Source organism: Misgurnus anguillicaudatus, chromosome 13, assembly GCF_027580225.2.
Source record: "Misgurnus anguillicaudatus chromosome 13, ASM2758022v2, whole genome shotgun sequence".
Classification (NCBI taxonomy): Eukaryota; Metazoa; Chordata; class Actinopteri; order Cypriniformes; family Cobitidae; genus Misgurnus; species Misgurnus anguillicaudatus.
The window spans coordinates 5,393,834-5,414,470 of record NC_073349.2 but is presented as its reverse complement, the minus strand read 5'-3'; the positions used below and the strand labels follow the sequence as shown (position 1 = coordinate 5,414,470).

Here is a 20,637-nt window from a genome sequence, read left to right as displayed (position 1 = left end):
ATTGTATGTTTCTTGTTTTATGCCATGATTCTTTGCCAATATTGTAAGTGCACACACTTATGTCATGAAAATACCTTTAATTTGAAAAATTGGAAATATTTAATAATACACATAATAAAAGCATAGACTGTAAAAAAAAAAGACGCGCACTGAGCGCTGTGGTCCGTTGCTGCGATTCGTCAAGACCATTTGCGTCCTGACACTGGCCGTTTCCCAAACCGAAGGCTACGTCCTCCAGAGGTCGCATTTGTAGGCTGCATACGTCATAAAGACTTAATGTTAATATTTATTAAAAATATTATAAAGTTGACTGTTATTCACAATTTATCGTAAATTGTTGTAATACGCGTATGGCTTGCAAATGTTTGCTCAATTAACTGAAATAAACCAGGCTTGATGACGTATGCAGCCTGCAAATGCGACCTCCGGAGGCTACCGCCTTCAGATTGAGAAGCGGCCACTGTGTGCGCTTCAATCAATTGGAATTTCACCATTGCTACAAACATACGATATGTCTTTCTAACTGAATAAACTAAATATGAAACAAAACAAATAACAGTAAGTAATCCGATCAGTATAAAGATTGCCAGTAAAATTAAAGTCATAGTCTAGTGGTTAAAGGGTTGGGTTTGTAACCCGAGAGTTCCCGGTTGGAGTCTCTGGGCCAGAAGGTCTTGTCTACTACTCACTGGGATGGGTTAATTGCAGAGGTTACATTTCGAGTATGCGTTCCATACTTGACCTGTCAGTTTTATACAAAATGCACTGCATTCTTTTGAATTATTACAGCGGGTTACAAAAGCAACTTTGGCTAAAACACGCGATGTTCTGTGCAATGCATTATAATGACCACGAGGGGACGGTATCAGACTGAATGAATGGGTAAACTTCGTGAAATTATGGTTAAAAGTCCACTGAGACTCAGAGCTAATGGTTTGTGAGGAGATAATGTAAAGTTTTCTTCAGTATGTAGTGTAGTACAGAGCCTAAAGATGACTGGAGAGAAAAGAGTTTCTCCTCTGAAGAACTTTGTGGCTGGAGGGGTTGGTGGTGTCTGTCTCCTATTTGCTGGACACCCACTGGACACTATTAAGGTAAAACTTAAAAAGACAGTGCTGTGTAAAACTTAAATCCATGACAATAACAACGTAAAGTCGACATAGTCAAATAAAAATTCACTCTTAGATGTGTCATTGTCTGGGATTACTATCATTTGCATTGTTTTTTATTTTTTTATTTTATATTTGCATTGGTTTGTGTTTTATATTTTTATTTTACAAGCTAAACAATACCCAGACTGCTACTTTAAAAGTGTTATTCCAAAACACTTATAAAAGATAAAGAGTCATAGTCAAGAGTTTTAACATTATTCCGTTTATTTTTTGTAAAAGACAATGTTTAACATCTATTTCGTTCATGTGTGGTTGATATTTTGAGAACACTACATTAAATAAGATGATGACACCGGACTCCAGCTCTGTTCATCTGGCTTTTGTGTGACTATACTGATAACTTATCCACAAACTACAGACATGTGCTTTATCTCACACATCCGCAGAGATCAATGTGTGTCTCTTAACTCCTGTTTGTGTTATCACAGGTCCGTCTACAAACACAACATTCTGTTCTCTACAGAGGAACATACGACTGCCTCCGAAAAACTCTGTCTAAAGAGGTGATTGAAGCACTCTTTAAACTCCTGTAGACACATTTCTAAAAAATACTCCAACAGTCAGATATCAATGAGAAGACTCAGGGGAGGAACTCACACTTTTTAACCAATCAGAAACACACTCTGCCTGTCAATCATTTCACATGATGTTTGTGGAGGGTGGGAGTGGTCTAATTCAGTGTCAAAGTCTAAAAAAGTTACTGAATGGCCTACAGCACCTTTAATATAAAGATTCCTTTGATTCGTTTTAGTACTTTGATATATGATGATATAAGACATTTGCAAATTACAGCTGATTCTGTGATCCACATCTGGTTTTCCTTTATGACCCAAACTTTACCTTAAGTTGACACAGATATTTCTTCATCTGCTCATGTAATCTTTAATAAGGTAAAAACAAGACTTTGTCTTTTTATTGACTTTGTCCCTTTGTTCACTTAGATTTAATAGTACCACAAACTGCCTAAGCACCATAACACCCCTACTGAAAAATCCAGCTAAGACCAGCATAAGCTGGTGAGCTGGTTTTAGCTGGTCTCCCAGCTTGGTTATAGCTGGTTTTGCTGGTGTAGGAAGATTTTGGTCACTTTTTAAGCTGGTCTAGCTGGACTTAGCTGGTCCGGCTAGAAGACCAGCTAACCCACCAGCATGACCAGCTTTGTCAGGCTGGGAGGACCAGCGTAAACCAGCTAGTGCCACCTTAAACCAGCTAAAACCAGCTACCAGCTTATGCTGGTCTTCAGTAAGGACACACAATTGATCAGAATGACACAAGCTTGTCTTCATAGTCCGTCTCTCTCTGATGTTTTTTCCAATCACATCTACTTCTTTAATGACTCCAGGGAATATTTGGCTTATATAAAGGGATGGGTGCTCCACTAGCTGGTGTGACCCCAATGATGGCGATGAATTTCTTTGGCTTTGGGCTTGGAAAAGACTTCCTGCAGAGTGACCCCACCATCCCACTCACGTTAGTACAGTAATGTTGTGAGTGTTTTCATGTACGTGCCGGTACAGTTTTTGTATAGACATATGCTTCTAATCCTCTTAAATGTGGCTTTATTGTAAATGATGGCAGGTACACACAGATCTACCTGTCAGGGATGCTGGCTGGAGTCTTCACCACTGTGATCGTGGCTCCGGGAGAAAGAATCAAGTGTTTACTGCAGGTCATTACACAGTACATTTAAATCCTCCTAGTGCACATGCATAGACACATTTAAAGCAAGGACTTGCCATTTTTAACAGAGAAATACAATAATTCATGTTTTGGCACAAACATGATATATTGCAGACTACATATAGGTCATTAAATGAGTTCAACTTTGCCTGAGATTTTCGGCTTACAGTCAATGCCATTACAAAAAAATATAGTAACACTTTACAATAAGGTTATATTTGTTAAAGGAAAACACCACAGTTTTTCAAAATTTTACTATGTTTTCACCTCAGCTTAGACAAATTAATACATACCTATCATTATTCAATGCTTGCACTTAATTTTGTACAGCTCGTTGTGAATGTGTTAGCATTTAGTCTAGGCCCATTCATTCCTTAGGATCCAAACAAAGATTAATTCAGAAGCCACCAAACACTTCCATGTTTTCCCTATTTAAAGACTGGTACATGAGTAGTTACACGAGTGGCGGCAAAAGATAAAATGTGGCAGGTTTTTTAAGCTGATAAAAAATGAGAACTATATTGTATGGCGGAAGAGCACTTAAATGAATAGTCTACTCATTTTCAATATTCAAATATGTTATTACCTTAACTAAGAATTTTTGATACATCCCTCTATCATCTGTGTGCGTGCACGTAAGCGCTGGAGCGCGCTGCGACGCTTCGATAGCATTTAGCTTAGCCCTATTCATTCAATGGTACCATTTAGAGATAAAGTTAGAAGTGACCAAACACATCAACGTTTTTCCTATTTAAGACGAGTAGTTATACGAGCAAGTTTGGTGGTACAAAATAAAACGTAGCGCTTTTCTAAGCGAATTTAAAAGAGGAACTATATTTTATGGCGTAATAGCACTTTTGGGAGTACTTCGACTCGGCGCAGTAACACCCTCCCTCTCCCATTATGAGAGTGAGAAGGGGAGCGGACTTTTCAGGCGAGTCGAAGTACTCCCAAAAGTGCTATTACGCCATAGTTCCTCTTTTAAATCCGCTTAGAAAAGCGCTACGTTTTATTTTGTACCACCAAACTTGCTCGTATAACTACTCGTCTTAAATAGGAAAAACGTTGATGTGTTTGGTCACTTCTAACTTTATCTCTAAATGGTAGCATTGAATGAATAGGGCTAAGCTAAATGCTATCGAAGCGTCGCAGCGCGCTCCAGCGCTTACGTGCACGGACACAGATGATAGAGGGATGTATCAACAATTCTTAGTTAAGGTAATAATATATTTTAATATTGAAAATGAGTAGACTATTCCTTTAATTTGCAGCACTTCAACCTCAGGTGTTAGCCTGGCTCATAGCCATATGCTCATTTTCTTGTATTTGAGGCGTGGTTTACGAATGCCCAAAGCCGTTAATTGGGCACTACGAATGTCTATCAAATGTGTCTGTACGTAGCTCATAGCCAATCGTTTCAATTATACCAGATGACGTATGTAGAGCGACATAAATTCAAACGTAAACAACTTTTATCGGTGCGTGTGCACACAGCTGAAAGGTATGCAACTATAGCAGTATATTGTATTGAAAAGCAACACATGTTAGTGGCACTGTGACAACCACAGTACAGGCATAATGACAATATGATATTAATAATAAATACCACTTATCAGTTAATTGTACTTCGTCGACGACGATGCCTAGCAGGTTGGTCCTATAAAACTCAGTGGCTAACATGTCTTGCCATATACAAACATCCTTCTTGGATATGAAATTGTTTAACGCCAAAAGTTGCTTTTTTTTAAATAAACGTGCGTTCAAAACTACTTCGAACACTATGTAAGGCGGCATTGAAAAGTAACTTCGCGTCTGCTGCCATGTTGGATAAACAAAACTGCTTCAGTGTGTCGCATAGACGTCGTCATAGTGATGCTGCCTTCTCCCCGTTCTGTGATTGGTTCCCTATTTCAGGGCCAAAATTGGTCAATAGTTTCCATGCTACACTTGCAGCCTGAATAAATTTGTGGGCAAGGCAGCATGGGGAAACCCAGGCTACACGGGTGCGGTAATATTGACGGAAGTTTGAGCAAGAGGGGGAGTAGTCAGGAGTGATGAGGTCAAAGTGCTGCAAACTAAGTGCTCTTCCGCCATACAATATAGTTCTCATTTTTATCCACTTAAAAAACCATAAACAATATTTTTTATGGTTAATACGCTGCGCTTCCCATCTGGTGTGCAAACCCTTTGAGAATTTGAAGCTCATAGTTGGTAATGCACATGAGATTTCTTACACGCTCTCTAAAAAGTTTAAATCACATTCTAGTACATGCTGTATCAGGCATGGCATGAGTACAATATAGGGCTTTCACACTGTAAATAGTTAACCCCGGGTTATTCTAAACCCTGGGTTTATGTCATCCTGGGTTATCTTTTTCACATTTTACACTGTTCATACTTAAAAAGGGGTTAAAAGATAATCCTGGGTATTCATAATCTGACATTTTACACTGTGCATTCTTAAACTCTTGGTTAACATGTTTATTTGCATATTTGCAGTCAACAGTCATGATTGGATAAAAAGCTCAAACTGACTGAATTAAAATAGCATGCTGTCACTTAAAATAATCGCTTGTCTCGCACTTCCACATCAGTGACAGAACAGTTGGAAGCATAAATCTCTCTTGGTTGTTCCATCCTGGGATGTCTATTTACTCAAATTTAGTTTTTTTCAGAACACAGCTCATGATATGAGCTACATGCTCTTTAGTTTCTGATTGGCTGTCCATTGCTAAGGATTGAGTCATTACATTCTAACCTCGTTTCGTTTCACACTGCATGCGTTTGGCACTGCTTCCGAGCAGGGTTTCAAAAACCTGGGTTAATTTCATGGATAACGCCAAATTACAAGTTTGAAATGCTCCTTAACCTAGAGTTAAAAGCGGGGTTCAGAATGAAGATAAAAGCGGTGTGATTAAGCGCAGTATGAAAGCCGGTTACACTTTATTTTACATCGTCACTGTTACAGTTTAATTATATATTTAAGTACTAAGTTATAATCATCAAACAACATGTACTTATTATGGGGTTGGGGTTAGGATTAGGGTTTGGTTTAGGATTAGTTGCATGTAATTATGTATAACTGTTTTTACTATAATAATTACATGTAACATTTGTAACAAAGACACTGTAAAATAAAGTGTTACCTGAAAGCCTTTATGAGATCATTTTTATGTGATGTATTGAACTTTACATAATATTTGTGTATTGCATTTGTGTTTTAGATCCAGTCCTCAGCTGGTCAGATCAAGTATGCTGGACCTGTTGACTGTGTACTTAAATTATATAAGCAACAGGGAATATGCAGTGTTTACAAGGGCACTGTACTGACTCTAATCAGAGGTGTGTAGAGAGAGAGAGAGAGAGAGAGAGAGAGAGAACATCTGTTAGCACATTGTGAATGGCTGTATTAACCAATTAACATTCAGAAAGTATTTCATAATAACGAATACTTTTTTTTAAAAGTTAAATGCGATAATCACTAACATCAGTTTTTCTTTCTTTTGGTGTTTAGATGTGCCTTCAAATGGTTTATACTTTCTAACCTACGAGTACCTTAAAAAAGCTCTAACCTCTGAAGGACAGAGGTAAGTGTCACTAGTAAATAATAATTTTAATGTGAGGATTAAGGTTTAATATTATTTTCCTTAATGTCTAGTGTTTCTCAGCTGAGCACATGGAGAGTTCTCCTGGCAGGTGGGGTCGCTGGAGTTTTAAACTGGCTGGTTGCATTGCCTGCAGATGTACTGAAGTCAAAATACCAAACAGGTACGAAACTCACGCATGTCATTCATTGGCTGTGTCCGAAATAGGCCCCTATGCCTTTAAATAGTGCTCTACTTGAGGGAACATTCATTTTTAGTGGTGTCCAAAATCATAGTGGACATTACTAAGTGCACTCATTCAACCACACAATGCACCACAATAATAAGAGTACAACCGATGTACACTGACAGCTAATCGTTTCCTTTTCTTGTATCTCTGTGGATAAAAGTGACCACACTGTAGCGCTTCGGGCGAGCTCAAGTGTCTGAATTCACTCGACAGAGTGTTTACGAGAATAATCACAGTATTATAAAGGTTCATTGTGTAAATTTTAGATGGATCTCTTGACAAAAATGCAATTAGAATGCATTTTTTGCTAAAATTACTTTAGAATGAGACATTTACACACACGGCAGGTCCCCTTACAAACACACACACACACACACACTATATCTAGTGGAAATTTTGTATCAATAGCCCACTTAGAAATCCCCTTACTGATAAAAATGCTGATGTGTCAAATACTTGTTTTCCCCGCTGTAAATATGCAAGATGCAAAAGCTGCCAAATGCTACCTCTGTCAAAAATTAGATAATGATATTAACTGAATGCTCTCGGCATGTATTATACTTTTATCAAAAACATCTCTGCCTGAAATCTGCTTAATCTTGCCCTCAGGTCATTCAGAAATACTGCTTTGTTCCATTGTTCCAAAATCCATTATTTAAGAGTCAAATAAAAAATGCTAATTTGCAAGAAAACATCACTCTTAAAATGGCTGGGTTATTTTTAAACATAATGTGTAAATATTGGACAGAACACATGCTGGGTTAAAATGACCCAATGTTGGGTTGTTGTTATGCAACTATGGGGTATAATAATCCAGCATTGGGTCAATATTGTCCAATATTTACCCATTATGGGTCAAAAATAACCCAGCCATTTTTAGAGTGATGTTTGATGCACTTAGAGGGTTTTGCATCTGAGCTCATATATTAAAAATATGCAGAGACCACACATTTATGGCAGAGACATGTGTGCTGAACTTCATTTACAAAAGAAGCAGGGTGGAATTACTTAGTCACAAGCTCTTTTTAATACTCTTCATTTTGTTAAATATTTATAAATCCTACAGATAGCAGCAAAGGGTGACTTATAAATAATGATGAAATAGGGAGATATGAGGTTTTTGCTGACAGCGACAATTTGTTTCTTATTTGATTTGTATACGAAAAATGTAACAAATGTTCCACACGACTCACTGTTGTGACTCTGTCCTGCAGCTGCTGATGGACATTACAAGGGTTTAGTAGATGTGTTACGAACTCTCTTACGAAACGAAGGTCCAAGGGGTCTCTATAAAGGACTGAGCGCTGTCATGTTACGAGCATTTCCCGCCAATGCCGTGAGTAAATATACATTGACATTGGCAACACATTAAAGGAAAAGTTTACCTAAATATGTAACGTATGCACCCACAGAGAGATATAAACTATATACACATCTTCTGAACAGTATGGCTAATTACTTGGGTAAAATATTTAATGCTGAAATGATCAAATGTGTTGATGCTTTGTGTTTCTTCTGCTTTCAGGCCTGTTTTCTGGGTTATGAGTTTACATTGAAGTGTTTCAGCTTTATTGCTCCACATTACTAATTTCCAGATGGCAACTTATGTGTTTATTGGTGTTTTAGTTCAGAATGGTTTTCTATGGATGTGACTTTAATCTTTCTATGTATAACTCAACACAAGGTGACAGAATTATGTGTCAAAACATTATTATACAAAGGATGTAATTAGGGATGCACCGATAGGATTTTTTTGATTCCGATTTAAACAGACAACTTCTGGCCAATACCGATGCCGATATTAAACACTTGTATACAAAACTATACAGTTGGTCTATTAGCTAGTTTATTTCTGCATCAAATTATTTTTACTGAACATGGATTGGATCTAATTAACATTTAACTGACCAACATAATAAGAGAGGCACCAATTAAGCTAAAACAAATATAATAAGACAGCACAACAACCTTCAAAGATGATTTTTTTTCATTTACTTTATTAACAACTTTAACTCTTTTTTTTTACATATAATGGATTTCTTTATGCAGTTAATTAATAAACAATCGGTATCGGCCTTTCTCGTGCTATTGCCGATATGCCGATGTTTCAAATTCATCAAAAATCGGCCGATAAATATCGGTGGCCGATACATCGGTGCATCACTAGATGTAATTGTAAAAAAAGGTTTGCAATAACGTCTGTTACTTTTTAAGAAGTTACCTTAACTCAGTGGTTCTCAAACTTGGAGGGGGGGGGGGGGTTAGATGGTGCCATGGGGACCCAATATATATGGTGTAATTATACCTCAGAAAATGAAAGCTACTAACCAACAGCACTACATTGTATCATTTTCAAAGTTTGAGATTGTTTTATGTCATGATTTTTTTGGGGGGGCGAAGGGATGCACCCTGCACAAGTGGGGGGGGCACACCAAAAAGTTTGAGAATCACTGCTTTAACTAGTGATAATTGAAAAATCATGTGTTATAATATAAGATGGAAATTCCATGCTGCTATTATTGCACCAGTGACAAAACAAAGAGCAACTGATGGATGATTTGCTTTAATTTAAAGATTTATCTGTCTCCAATACAGTTATTGTAGTTACGGCAAACCTGTTGTTTAAAGGTTTAAAGCAATTCCATACAAACTGATGGGAAACTATAGGATTTATTCAAATAATGTTACAGGGATGGTTCACCCAAGATGAAGATTCTGTCATCATTTGCTCACTCTCACATTGTTACAAACCTGTATGAGTGTCTTTGTTCTGATGGGCATGAAGGAGGATATTTTGAGAGATGTTTTTGGGCAGGCTGTTGGTGGACCCCATTTACTTCCATGGTATTCTTTTTTTCTACTGTGGAGGTGAATGGGGTCCACGGATGGTTTGGTTGCAGGCATTTCTCAAAATATCTTCCTTCATGTTCATCCTAACAGGGAGATGTATACAGGTTTGTCACAAAATGGGGGTGAGTGAATGATGACAGAATTTTCATTTTTGGGTGAACCATCCCTTTAATGAATAATGTATATGATAATGTATTAGAAAAAGCCGCCAAGGAGTTTGATTGTTACTCTGAAGATTACAATCATGTCAGCTTACTATGCTGTCATTTTTAAAAAGAAAAGATTACAAAGCCTTTTTTTAACAATAGTAATAAACATTGAGCATGTGTGTCGCAGTAAATCGGCACCACAGTGAGTTACAAGCATCTCCCTGACCATAGGCTACATGTACTCCTACACACCCATGATGACCAACCCAGATAGCACAGGTACGTCTGCAAGATGTCTGGTAAAGATCTGGAGATCTGGAATACATCTGGTGTGTAAAAACGTCTTATAAAGGTCTTAGAAAGAGCTGCTTTACATACATTCTAAATCAAAAACGTCTTGCAGATGTCTTCAATATGTCTATATGACATCTTTTAGGAAACATCTCAGAGACGTATTGCAGATGAGCAAACAATCTAAATAATACGTCTTGCAGATGTAAACGCAGACATCAAATAGACGTCTTCGAGATGTTTGTGTGCTATCAGGGAAAGCACTGTTGAGACCCGCAGGGCTGTGTGCTCGGCCCACTCACAACTATGCCTCAACACATATCTCCAACCACATAGTTCCTGATGACATGGTCTTGAAAGGAGATTCAGAGACTCAACGGACTTATGCAGACTCCTTGAATGTGGACAAACCTAAAGAAATGATTGCTGACCCTACAAGATAAAACAAGCACTCTCCGCTCTGTGGAAATCATCAAGGATGTCAAATTCCTTTGTGTTCACCTGATGGGAAACCTCACCTCCAAATCCCTTTATCCTCATCACGTTTAACAAAGAGACTGTTCTCAAGAGTGTGCAGAGGAGGTGCCCATCTTCATAATTCAATATATTTTGTTACTTACTGTAATTTGTTTGTAGTTGACCAGTTCTCCTCTGCTAATTAAACATAACAATGATGCTGACTTGACAAAACGAATGAAGTTTTTGTGACAAATAACCAAGCTGTTAAATGATTATGAAGCAATCTGTAAGATTTGTGATCTCATGTTGTGTGTTCTTAGTGGTAAATGTTTTCTGTAATCTAAGTTAATATACAGTGGTCAAAGAGAAGTTTGGATACTTCACCCTCAGGTTAGGGTTAATGATGCAGATGGTCCATGTTAGGGTTGAAACAACATCCATGTTTATTGAGACAGTGCCATCCCTCCCTTACGAAAAAGAACCATGTTTTTTGTGTGGTAAAAGTCTAGTTACCATGGTTTTTTCATGTAATGATTGTTTAAAAAAACATGTTTATTTTTTATTTTAACTGTAGTAAAACCATGGTTAATTTTCATAAGGGCTAAACGAAACTTAGAAAAGGTCTGATCACCACTGTTGTACAAGGCACTTTTGACAGCACTGACAGACATGTGACTTTTTGCCACTGTATGACACACAATGTGTTTAAAAATCAATCATATATTTTATACAAAATCATATTAATATAGTAATTATTATTTTAAATTAAGTATGTATTTATTATTGTTAATACAGGGTTAACAACAAAAAAAGAAGATATTTTGAGTAATTGTGGTAAACACACAGCAGATAGTGACCGTTGACTTCTATAGTAGGACATTTTTTTTGGAAGTATTGTTATAAATGATGAAGAAAATATTTTGATAAATGATGGTAAGCACAGTTAAGGGTACCCATAAATTCTATCATATTATTTTATTCCTACTATGGAGTCAATGGTCACTATCTGCTGTGTGTTTACATCATTTATCAAAATATCTTCTTTTGTGTTCATCAGAAAAAAGAAATTCATACAGGTTTAGAATAACATGAGGATGAGTAAATGATGACAGAAATTTCATTTTAAGGTAAACTATCCCTTTAACGTTACTCGTTGTACATGAACGTGCTCAGTGCTGAATGTGAAGGATGACAACAAGCAGTCGCTCCAAATAAAGAGAAAATGGCATTTCTTTTCATTGCTCTGCTGTATTTTGCTCGAGTGTATTTTAATCGGCCAAAGTATGAGACACATATTGCCCAACTCCGTCTACACATCAAGATAGTTTTGGCCAAAGGGATGCTGACTTCTGTTTGGAATTATCCATATAACTACAACTCCCAGCATGCATTGTTCGTGAAGTGTTGTACTTCCGGTAGCGCTGCAATTCCGCTTTTATCAGCTGGCTGGACGGAAGGTGGGACACACGAACATTATCCTCACAATACAGCAATACTGTATTTCTTAACATAAAAGCTGAAAATAACGAAAAACTTTGCCTAACTAAATAAGCTCAAATGTAATAGTAGTGGTCATTACGCTTTTGACCTTTTAATACGCATGCGTACAGCGAGAGAGTTTTACACTCTCATGTTCGGCGGAATTTAATTAGACACTAACAAGAATTACTCGAGATGTTTGACTAACTGAAGTCAGTTTTACAAAGCCAACTACATATTGAATTACTATGTTTTACATGTGATCTATAAGTGGAGTAAAACAAAAACCGTTAAATTGCATCACACACATAACTTACATCACATACATTGTGTACATTATTCTTCTATTCTATCTTTTGTCTTGCTATGTTGTGTGTGTCTTACACTATGAGTCTGAGGGAAACGTAATGTCAGTCATCTGTATGTCTTGTACATATAGCAGAAATAAATAAACTGACTTTGACTATCATATGTGTAAGAGAGCTTGAATTCATGTGTTGTCAGTGCTGTGGATGAATGCCTCGTGAGGTGAAGAATGCCCTTGGAGGTGACCTGGCCTTTCCCACAATGCCCCCGTCTGGGCTGGAGGATATCCAGTCGTCTGATCATGGGGATGGTGGGATCATACAGTTACCTGTGGACCAGTGAGTCTGTTGTTTCTCCTCATCTCTAATGTAAATTTAGCGATATAAACGAGAGCGTCTAACTCTGACTTTATCTCTCTGTAGAGCATTTTAACTCTGTAATAGTGCACAATCGGGATGTTTTGCTCAATTTGGTGGACGAGCGTCCCCGGGACACGCCTCTCATCACCTTATCTAATCATCAGTCCTGTATGGACGATCCACACATTTGGGGTAGGTTATGTATGTGTCCGACTAATAAAGTAATTTCTCTTTTGAATGGTATATTGAAGGGTTATATGTGTGTGTGTATTTGTACTTCTGACTTTAGGAGTCCTGAAGCTCCGTCAGCTCTGGGCCTTTAACAGAATGAGATGGTGAGGGAGTTGTTGTGAGTGAGTAAGTCTGTGTGAGTGAGTGACTGAGTCAGTCAGTCTGTGTTAGTGAGTGTGCGAGTGAGTTTGTGAGTGTACGGTGAGTGTGCAAGTGAGTGAGTTTGTGAGTGAGTCTGTGAGCGAGTTTGTGAGTGAGTGTGCGAGCGAGTGAGTGAGTTAGTGAGTGTGCAAGTGAGTCGGTTGAGTGAGTGTGCAAGTGAGTGTGCGAATGAGTCGGGTGAGTGACTTTGCTAGTGAGTGTTTGAGTGGGTTTGTGAGTGTGCGAGCGAGTGAGTGTGTGAGGGAGTACGTTTGTGAGTGAGTGTGCGAGCGAGTTTGTGAGTGAGTGTGCGAGCGAGTGAGTGAGTGTGCAAGTGAGTCGGGTGAGTGAGTGTGCAAGTGAGTGTTTGAGTGAGTTTGTGAGTGTGTTAGCGAGTGTGCGAGCGAGTGAGTGTGCGAGCGAGTGAGGGTGCGAGCGAGTGAGTGTGCGAGCGAGTAAGTTTGTGAGTGAGTGTGCAAGTGAGTGAGTAAGTTTGTGAGTGAGTGTGCGAGTGAATGTGCGATTGAGTCGGGTGAGTGAGTGTGCGATTGAGTTGGGTGAGCGAGTGTGCGAGCGAGTGTGCGAGCGTCCGAGTTAGCGAGAGTGCGTACGAGTAAGTTTGTGAGTGAGTAAGTTTGTGAGTTAGTGTGCGAGTGAGTGTGCGATTGAGTCGGGTGAGTGAGTGTGCGAGTGAGTGTGCGAGCGAGTGTGTGAGCGTGCGAGTAAGCGAGAGTGCGAACGAGTAAGTTTGTGAGTGAGTAAGTTTGTGAGTTAGTGTGCGAGTGAGTGTGCGATTGAGTCGGGTGAGTGAATGTGCGATTGAGTCGGGTGAGTGAGTTTGTGAGTGAGTGTGCGAGCGAGTGAGTGAGTGAGTTTGCGAGCGAGTGAGTGAGTTTGTGAGTGTGCAAGTGAGTTGGGTAAGTGAGTGTGCGATTGAGTCGGGTGAGTGAGTTTGTGAGTGTGCTAGCGAGTGAGTGTTCGAGTGAGTAAGTTTGTGAGTGAGTGTGCGATTGAGTCGGGTGAGTGAGTGTGCGATTGAGTTGGGTGAGTGAGTTGGGTGAGTGAGTGTGCGAGTGAGTGTGCGAGTGAGTGTGCGAGCGAGTGTGCGAGCGTCCGAGTAAGCGAGTGTGCGAACGAGTAAGTTTGTGAGTTAGTGTGCGAGTGAGTGTGCGATTAAGTCGGTGAGTGAGTGTGCGAGTGAGTGAATGTGCGAGTAAGTCGGGTGGGTGAGTAAGTGTGCAAATGAGTGAGTGAGTGAGCGATTCGAGTGAGTGAGTCAGGCTGTATGAGTGAATCTAGATAATGATGTGAAACTCTTGTCAGATGAACTTCATGTTGTTTTCTCTGGGTGTGTTCAGGGCTCCTGCTGCGTCTGATATCTGTTTTACAAATAAGTTTTATTCCAGCTTCTTCAGCAGAGGAAAATGTGTGCCTGTGGTTAGAGGTAAGATCACATAATGCCACTCTTTATATCTTAGCTCAACTGTTTGTTCTGTTTTCACAGTTTAACAGCCTGCATGGAGAAAGCAAAACATTATTATTAACAGATCAAAAAGATTGAACATTACATATACTGAAGGTGAATGTACACATGATAGTTTTGGTCACTGATGTGGTGAAAGACACCTTACAGATGAATTAAGGATTTGACATGTAGCTAATTTCTTTGATTGTATAAGGCTAATTAGAAATAGCATGTGTTAGCCATTCAACAAGTGTTTAACTAGTCAAATATTTAATCAGCAATTATCTTCGCAAAGTGTCTTTCTCTACGGCCAGTCTTATATCTGTTCTTATATAATAATCTGTGTGAAACAACATAAGCATGATAACCACAGGGGTTTATTTGGGTTGTTTTCACATAAGCTTTTGTTTTGTATTTTTTGTTTGTTTGATTATACACATTGCTTAATGTTTTCAATATAATGTAAGCTTTTATTAATTTTTGTTTAATCTAAACATCTAACAAATAATATGACCACCAACCTTTTTGGAAAACACTGGTGTGTAAATAAGGTTAAAGATGTTAAAATGTTAAGGTTATAATGTTAAAGGAATAGTCTACTCATTTTCAATATTAAAATATGTTATTACCTTAACTAAGAATTGTTGATACAGCCCTCTATCATCTGTGTGCACGTAAGCGCTGGAGCGCGCTGCGACGCTTCGATAGCATTTAGCTTAGCCCCATTCATTCAATGCTACCATTTAGAGATAAAGTTAGAAGTGACCAAACACATCAACGTTTTTCCTATTTAAGACGAGTAGTTATACGAGCAAGTTTGGTGGTACAAAATAAAACGTAGCACTTTTCTAAGCGGATTTAAAAGAGGAACTATATTTTATGGCGTAATAGCACTTTTGGGAGTACTTCGACTCGCCTGAAAAGTCCGCTTCCCATTCTCACTCTCATAATGGGAGAGGGAGGGTGTTACTGCGCCGAGTCGAAGTACTCCCAAAAGTGCTATTACGCCATAAAATATAGTTCCTCTTTTAAATCCGCTTAGAAAAGTGCTACGTTTTATTTTGTACCACCAAACTTGCTCGTATAACTACTCGTCTTAAATAGGAAAAACGTTGATGTGTTTGGTCACTTCTAACTTTATCTCTGATTGGTACCATTGAATGAATGGGGCTAAGCTAAATGCTATCGAAGCGTCGCAGCGCGCTCCAGTGCTTACGTGCATGCACAGATGATATAGAGGGATGTATCAACAATTCTTAGTTAAGGTAATAACATATTTTAATATTGAAAATGAGTAGACTATTCCTTTAAAGACTTTTTTTCCGAATAGAAATTTTCTTCGACGAATTAAACATTTTGATTTGTCTGTGGTTTTCAGGAGATGGTGTGTATCAGAAAGGAATGGATTTTCTCCTGGACAGACTGAATTGTGGGGATTGGGTGCACATCTTTCCAGAGGGTAAACACTGCACAGCATTTCTGCTTTTACTCTGTGTAATATTTTTTATGTGCTATAACATACAAACAAAACATGTTCTCTTCCCAGGTAAAGTAAACATGACTGGAGAGTTCATAAGGCTGAAGTGGGGTAAGATTCAACTCAATAACCTGTCTTCTAGGTAATGATAGTTGTCAGTTATTTTAATTGTTGTTGTTTTTACAGGAATTGGACGTTTGATTGCCGACTGCTCTCTTCACCCAATCATTTTACCTATGTGGCATATAGGCAAGTACATACAACTATCTTCTTCAGGTTTCACAATGAGATGACTTTTGAAAACTGTTGAAGGAGTTCACATCTATACTGGACTCTTATTGGCTGCTTTAACTTCATTTTTTACAGAGCCCCGCAGGTCATCTGACCAGTAAACAAGACCAGTAAATCAATTCAAAAATTTTGAGTAAAAATTTGGCACAGATTTCCAAAATTAGGGGGTACAGTTTGCAAAACCGAGCAGACGGATTGCGAAAGTATGGGCATGGGCACGATTTATGAATTTATAGGTACAGATTGCAAAAGCTGAAGGGAGTTTACAAATCTAAGAGCACGGATTAGAAACTCATGCATAAGGTTGTGGGCATGATTGCGGGAGTCTCTTGGCACAATTGGTAAAATGACAAGACGAAGGACAAATTTACTGGTAAATTTGGTGTAACCTGCAATATTTTGTTCTTACAGAAGAATGAATATTAGTAATAATAATTGGAGATACCAAGATTGGATATAAGAATAGAAGAATATATGGGAAAAGTGGTGTCTTTAGGTTTTTGTCTTTTTTGCGCTTTGTGCTTCAAAAGATGAACGCACTTGTGCTCACAGGAAACACATGTCTGCCCAGTGAATCATCTGAATGATTGATATATCATCATTATGTCTATAGACTTATTTCTACATAGAGTGTGAGATGTGAGCTGAATAGACACAGAAGTTCAGATGAGTTTAACATGACACATAATTCTTCATTTTTATTTAAAGTATTCTTTGTCTCAAGCCTCTTTAAAATGTTTATTTAACTGTAAATATATTGCTATATATTACTTTTAGGAATGAACGATGTCCTGCCAAATACAACTCCATACATCCCTCGAGTTGGACAGGTAAGATACTGCACTTTTATAGAAGACTTTAAAGAGAACATATCATGTAAATCTTACCTTTTCCATGTTTAAGTGCTATAATTGGGCCTCCGGTGCTTCTATCAACTTAGAAAATGTGGAAAATATCAACCCAGTAACTTAGTTTTGGTAAACCATTTTCCGCAAGCATGTTAAGACATAGGTCATTGAAATTTGGCTCCCCTTATGATGTCATGCTGCGTTCACACCAGCCGCGTTTGAGGCGTCAAAATTGCGTCCACCACGTCTAGTTTGCCGCTTGGACATTTTGAATACATTCGCGCGTCTAGAGCGAAGTAGACACGTGGAAAAAGCAACATTTGACGCGTGTCAGAGGCGAAATCCGCTTCTTGTGGGAGGGGCAAGTGCTATACGGTTGTCTGTTTGCAGGATGGCTGATGTTGATACAGAGTTGCCGGTTTGTGTTTGGTCGCCTTACTATAGGGGGAAAATAGTTTAAAAAAACGGCGAGAATACAGCAGGTCGATAAACGTCACAAGACTCAAAAGTGAAATGTGTATTTACAACTTACCAGGTTGGCCAATGTCCTCACTGACACTCTTCCAAGCGAGGTCCTTTTTATTCCTGTCTCTATAGAAATAAGAACTTGTGTCGTATAGCTCCGGGTGACTGCTCACGGACAATATCATGCATTCCTCCGTGTTGAATGAGTGACTCCGGGCGGGGCTGCCGCCACAGCAGCAAGCAGGTTCCTGATTAACGCGGCGCAAAAATCCACCAAAGTTCAAATTTTTCAACTCAGGGGTCAGCTGCAAATTCGCATCAAACGCAAAATGCACAAAAAGCACCATTTGCGCGTACCGCGCCAGACGCTCAATTCACGTGAAGAGGCGGAATCGCGTGTACTGCGCTGCACTAAACGCCTCATTCGCGCCGCGAGACCTCCAGACGCGCATCAATGCGTCTTCACATTGACTTAACATTGAAATCACTCGCACTTAACACGGCTGGTGTAAACGCAGCATCAGAAGGGGATAATATTGCCCCTTAATCTGCACTATCCAACCATGGCACTGCCATTTAATGCAGAGATCAGCTCATTTGTGTTTAAAAGGAAACACACAAAAATGACACATTTTGGCTAACACCTACAAAGTGGCACTTTTTACATTCTATAATAAATTATCTATATGGTATTTTCAGCTAGAATTTCACATATGTACTCTAGAGACACCAACGATTTATTTTACCTCCTAAAATGTCTTAAATCTGTTCCCTTTAAATGTATTTCTCTTTTCTGCAGAAAGTAACCGTCCTAGTTGGAAAACCGTTTACAGTCAAACACCTGGTAAATGGATTAAAAGCGGAAAACTCGAGTCCGGTACGCTAACAGAAAGTTACGTTTTAATGTTTTGTTTTGATGTTTTACGCTTGATCTTGTAATTGAGACCTGTGCTCTTCAGATGGAAATGCGGAAAGTAGTGACAGACTTCATTCAAGAGGAACTCTGCAGTTTGAAAGACCAAGCTGAGTCTCTCCATCAGAGAATAAAGAGCTACACGTGAAGATCTGTGAATAAAGACATAACAGAGAAATGAAGGAAACCTAATGATTTCAACATGAACAGAAGATTTGAGCAGAAGGAAAACAGAAATCTGTTGTTATTATAAATGATCATTGAGGAGGGATTATCTTCTGGATATCATGTCTAAGAGGAAGTGGATGAGAATGAATGATTTATATGATAAAATGTCAATTTTGACTAGAAATGCCTTACAGACTGTGAAGCACAATATGTTGTGTTTTCATGATGCACAATCAATCGATTTTTGCATTTGCAGTTAGAATGATAACAATTTTACTAGTAAAATACTTTTTTTGTCATCACCGATATAACAGAGTCTGACAAATGCATAAATGTTAATTTAAAAGATGTATGCAGAAGTACATTTCATTGATTTGCTGATCTTGTATGCTGTAACCTGATGAAACCTCTCCCTCAACAAATGTGCTGCAGCATGAATGTTACAGATGACACTGTTTATGACTTAAAAAGTTAGAAGAATGAAAGTTTCTTACTTAAACCCATTGTTTCACTTCAGAAGACATTTACCCACTGGAGTCGTGTACTTTTTTAATGGGTGCATGTTCTTTTGAAGCTCTGTTTAATGAGTAATGGGATAATTGTCCTTTATCTATTAAGTCTAATTATTGGTTTAATGATGAAATGCAGCTACATTCTCATATTTTAATAAATGGTACATAATACATAGTGTAAAAGTCAATTTATTTAATGTATATTTAGTTTATTTATACACATTCTAGTGATAAATAAACTGTGCGTGGGGTTTGGTTCGATAGGACAGTGGTTTTCAAACTGGGGGCCGCGAGATGATGCCAGGGGGGCCCCAGTTTTATGACATTTTATGAAATACTAAGTTTATCAATAATTCTGTGTAATTAAACCTAAAAAAATAGGCTACTAACCAAAAGCACTACTTTTTGGTATAGTTTAATGTTTTTTTTTTATTAAAATGTTGAGTTTTAGAACAGTTTTTTGTCACAAATTTTCTTTGGGGGGCCGCACGCTGAAAAGGTTTGGGAACCACTGCGATAGGATATAGCTATCCCTACTGAAAAATCCAGCTAAGACCAGCATATGTTGGTAGCTGGTTTAAAGTGGCAGTAGCTGGTTTAAGCTGGTCCTCCCAGCCTGGCAAAGCTGGTGGGTCAGCTGGTCTAGACTATCTTAAAAAGTGACCAAAAACACAGCTAGACCAGCCTGCTACACCAGCAAAACCAACTGAAACCAAGCTGGGAGACCATAAAACCAGCTCACCAGCTTATGCTGGTCTTAGCTGGATTTTTCAGTAGGATAAATCAAATCCAGAGGCAGAAACTACTTAAATATTTTTACTTTTTACATAAAAGTAAATTTTCATATATTCGTATGTCATCAGTGTTTTTCTTTGGAAAACATAGATTCCAAAGCATATAATTTTTACTCCACTACATTTCATAATTTCAAGTTTTTGGTTTATATTTAATATTAAACATCTAGTGTTTTTTTTTTTTTTACTTTTACTTAAGTAAAAAGTACTTATGTACGTTTACTCAAGAAAGTAAAAGTACACAATTTTTATGTAATTAGGTATTAAATCAATTTTAATATTAAGGAGTACACAGTATGATTCTTTAGAATGTAATGACATTTTTTAAAAGTAAAGTACATTTTTTCCCAAGACAAACACTCTGATAAGCACAGATGCTTGGAAAATGTACTCAAAGTAGTAGCCTACTCAAGTTGTGTCCGCCTCTGATCAAATCCCGAGAAATGTGGTTTTAGGGTTAGGTTTGGGGGTAGGATTAGGATGAAAACGGCGCTCATCCGGAGATATTTCAATAGATTTTGGTCGTAACGATCCCTTCTAGTCACAGCCTGTGTACAGGTTGTCAAGTGTCTCACGTGACTGTATAGAGCCCCTCCCCCCACACGATCGTCAGTCTTTATCGATTGATTATTAGTTCTTTTAACTGTAATGCAGGATTTCCGTTGCCAAATCGGCTATATTGATACTCATAAACTGCATCCCAATTTGCCTACTTATACTATTCCCTATTGTAGACGGTTTCAGCAGAAACTA

The 20,637-nt window shown here is 38.3% G+C and overlaps 2 protein-coding genes across 3 annotated transcripts; both read left to right on the top strand.

The window, feature by feature from the left end:
- The first annotated feature begins 354 nt into the window (after positions 1 to 354).
- On the top strand, positions 355 to 9,417 carry LOC129431519 (mitochondrial carnitine/acylcarnitine carrier protein). 2 transcript variants are annotated; one of them, XM_055189454.2, is made up of 10 exons: positions 355 to 558; positions 967 to 1,094; positions 1,601 to 1,675; positions 2,515 to 2,642; positions 2,751 to 2,841; positions 6,077 to 6,194; positions 6,367 to 6,439; positions 6,511 to 6,620; positions 7,901 to 8,022; positions 8,212 to 9,417. In XM_055189454.2, the coding sequence occupies exons 2-10, from the start codon at positions 993 to 995 to the stop codon at positions 8,272 to 8,274; spliced, it is 882 nt and encodes a 293-aa protein (XP_055045429.2). In that variant the 5' UTR covers positions 355 to 558; positions 967 to 992; the 3' UTR covers positions 8,275 to 9,417. The 2 variants fall into 2 exon arrangements, with proteins under 2 accessions (XP_055045429.2, XP_055045428.2); XM_055189453.2 differs by lacking the exon at positions 355 to 558 and having other exon boundaries at positions 595 to 1,094; positions 8,212 to 9,416.
- A 2,327-nt stretch (positions 9,418 to 11,744) lies between these two features.
- tafazzin (tafazzin, phospholipid-lysophospholipid transacylase) lies at positions 11,745 to 19,261 on the top strand. The gene is made up of 11 exons (XM_055188685.2): positions 11,745 to 11,892; positions 12,419 to 12,558; positions 12,643 to 12,771; positions 12,869 to 12,914; positions 14,310 to 14,395; positions 15,795 to 15,875; positions 15,963 to 16,004; positions 16,080 to 16,142; positions 16,962 to 17,014; positions 18,297 to 18,374; positions 18,457 to 19,261. The coding sequence occupies exons 2-11, from the start codon at positions 12,450 to 12,452 to the stop codon at positions 18,556 to 18,558; spliced, it is 789 nt and encodes a 262-aa protein (XP_055044660.1). The 5' UTR covers positions 11,745 to 11,892; positions 12,419 to 12,449; the 3' UTR covers positions 18,559 to 19,261.
- The last annotated feature ends 1,376 nt before the right edge of the window (positions 19,262 to 20,637 follow it).

Coding starts and splice junctions, on each gene's coding strand:
- LOC129431519 (XM_055189454.2), top strand. CDS start 993: ATGACTGGAGAGAAAAGAGTTTCTCCTCTGAAGAACTTTGTGGCTGGA. Junction 1,095..1,600: donor ACCCACTGGACACTATTAAG/GTAAAACTTAAA, acceptor GTGTTATCACAG/GTCCGTCTACAAACACAACA. Junction 2,842..6,076: donor GAATCAAGTGTTTACTGCAG/GTCATTACACAG, acceptor TTTGTGTTTTAG/ATCCAGTCCTCAGCTGGTCA.
- tafazzin (XM_055188685.2), top strand. CDS start 12,450: ATGCCCTTGGAGGTGACCTGGCCTTTCCCACAATGCCCCCGTCTGGGC. Junction 12,559..12,642: donor ATACAGTTACCTGTGGACCA/GTGAGTCTGTTG, acceptor ATCTCTCTGTAG/AGCATTTTAACTCTGTAATA. Junction 15,876..15,962: donor GGTGCACATCTTTCCAGAGG/GTAAACACTGCA, acceptor TTCTCTTCCCAG/GTAAAGTAAACATGACTGGA.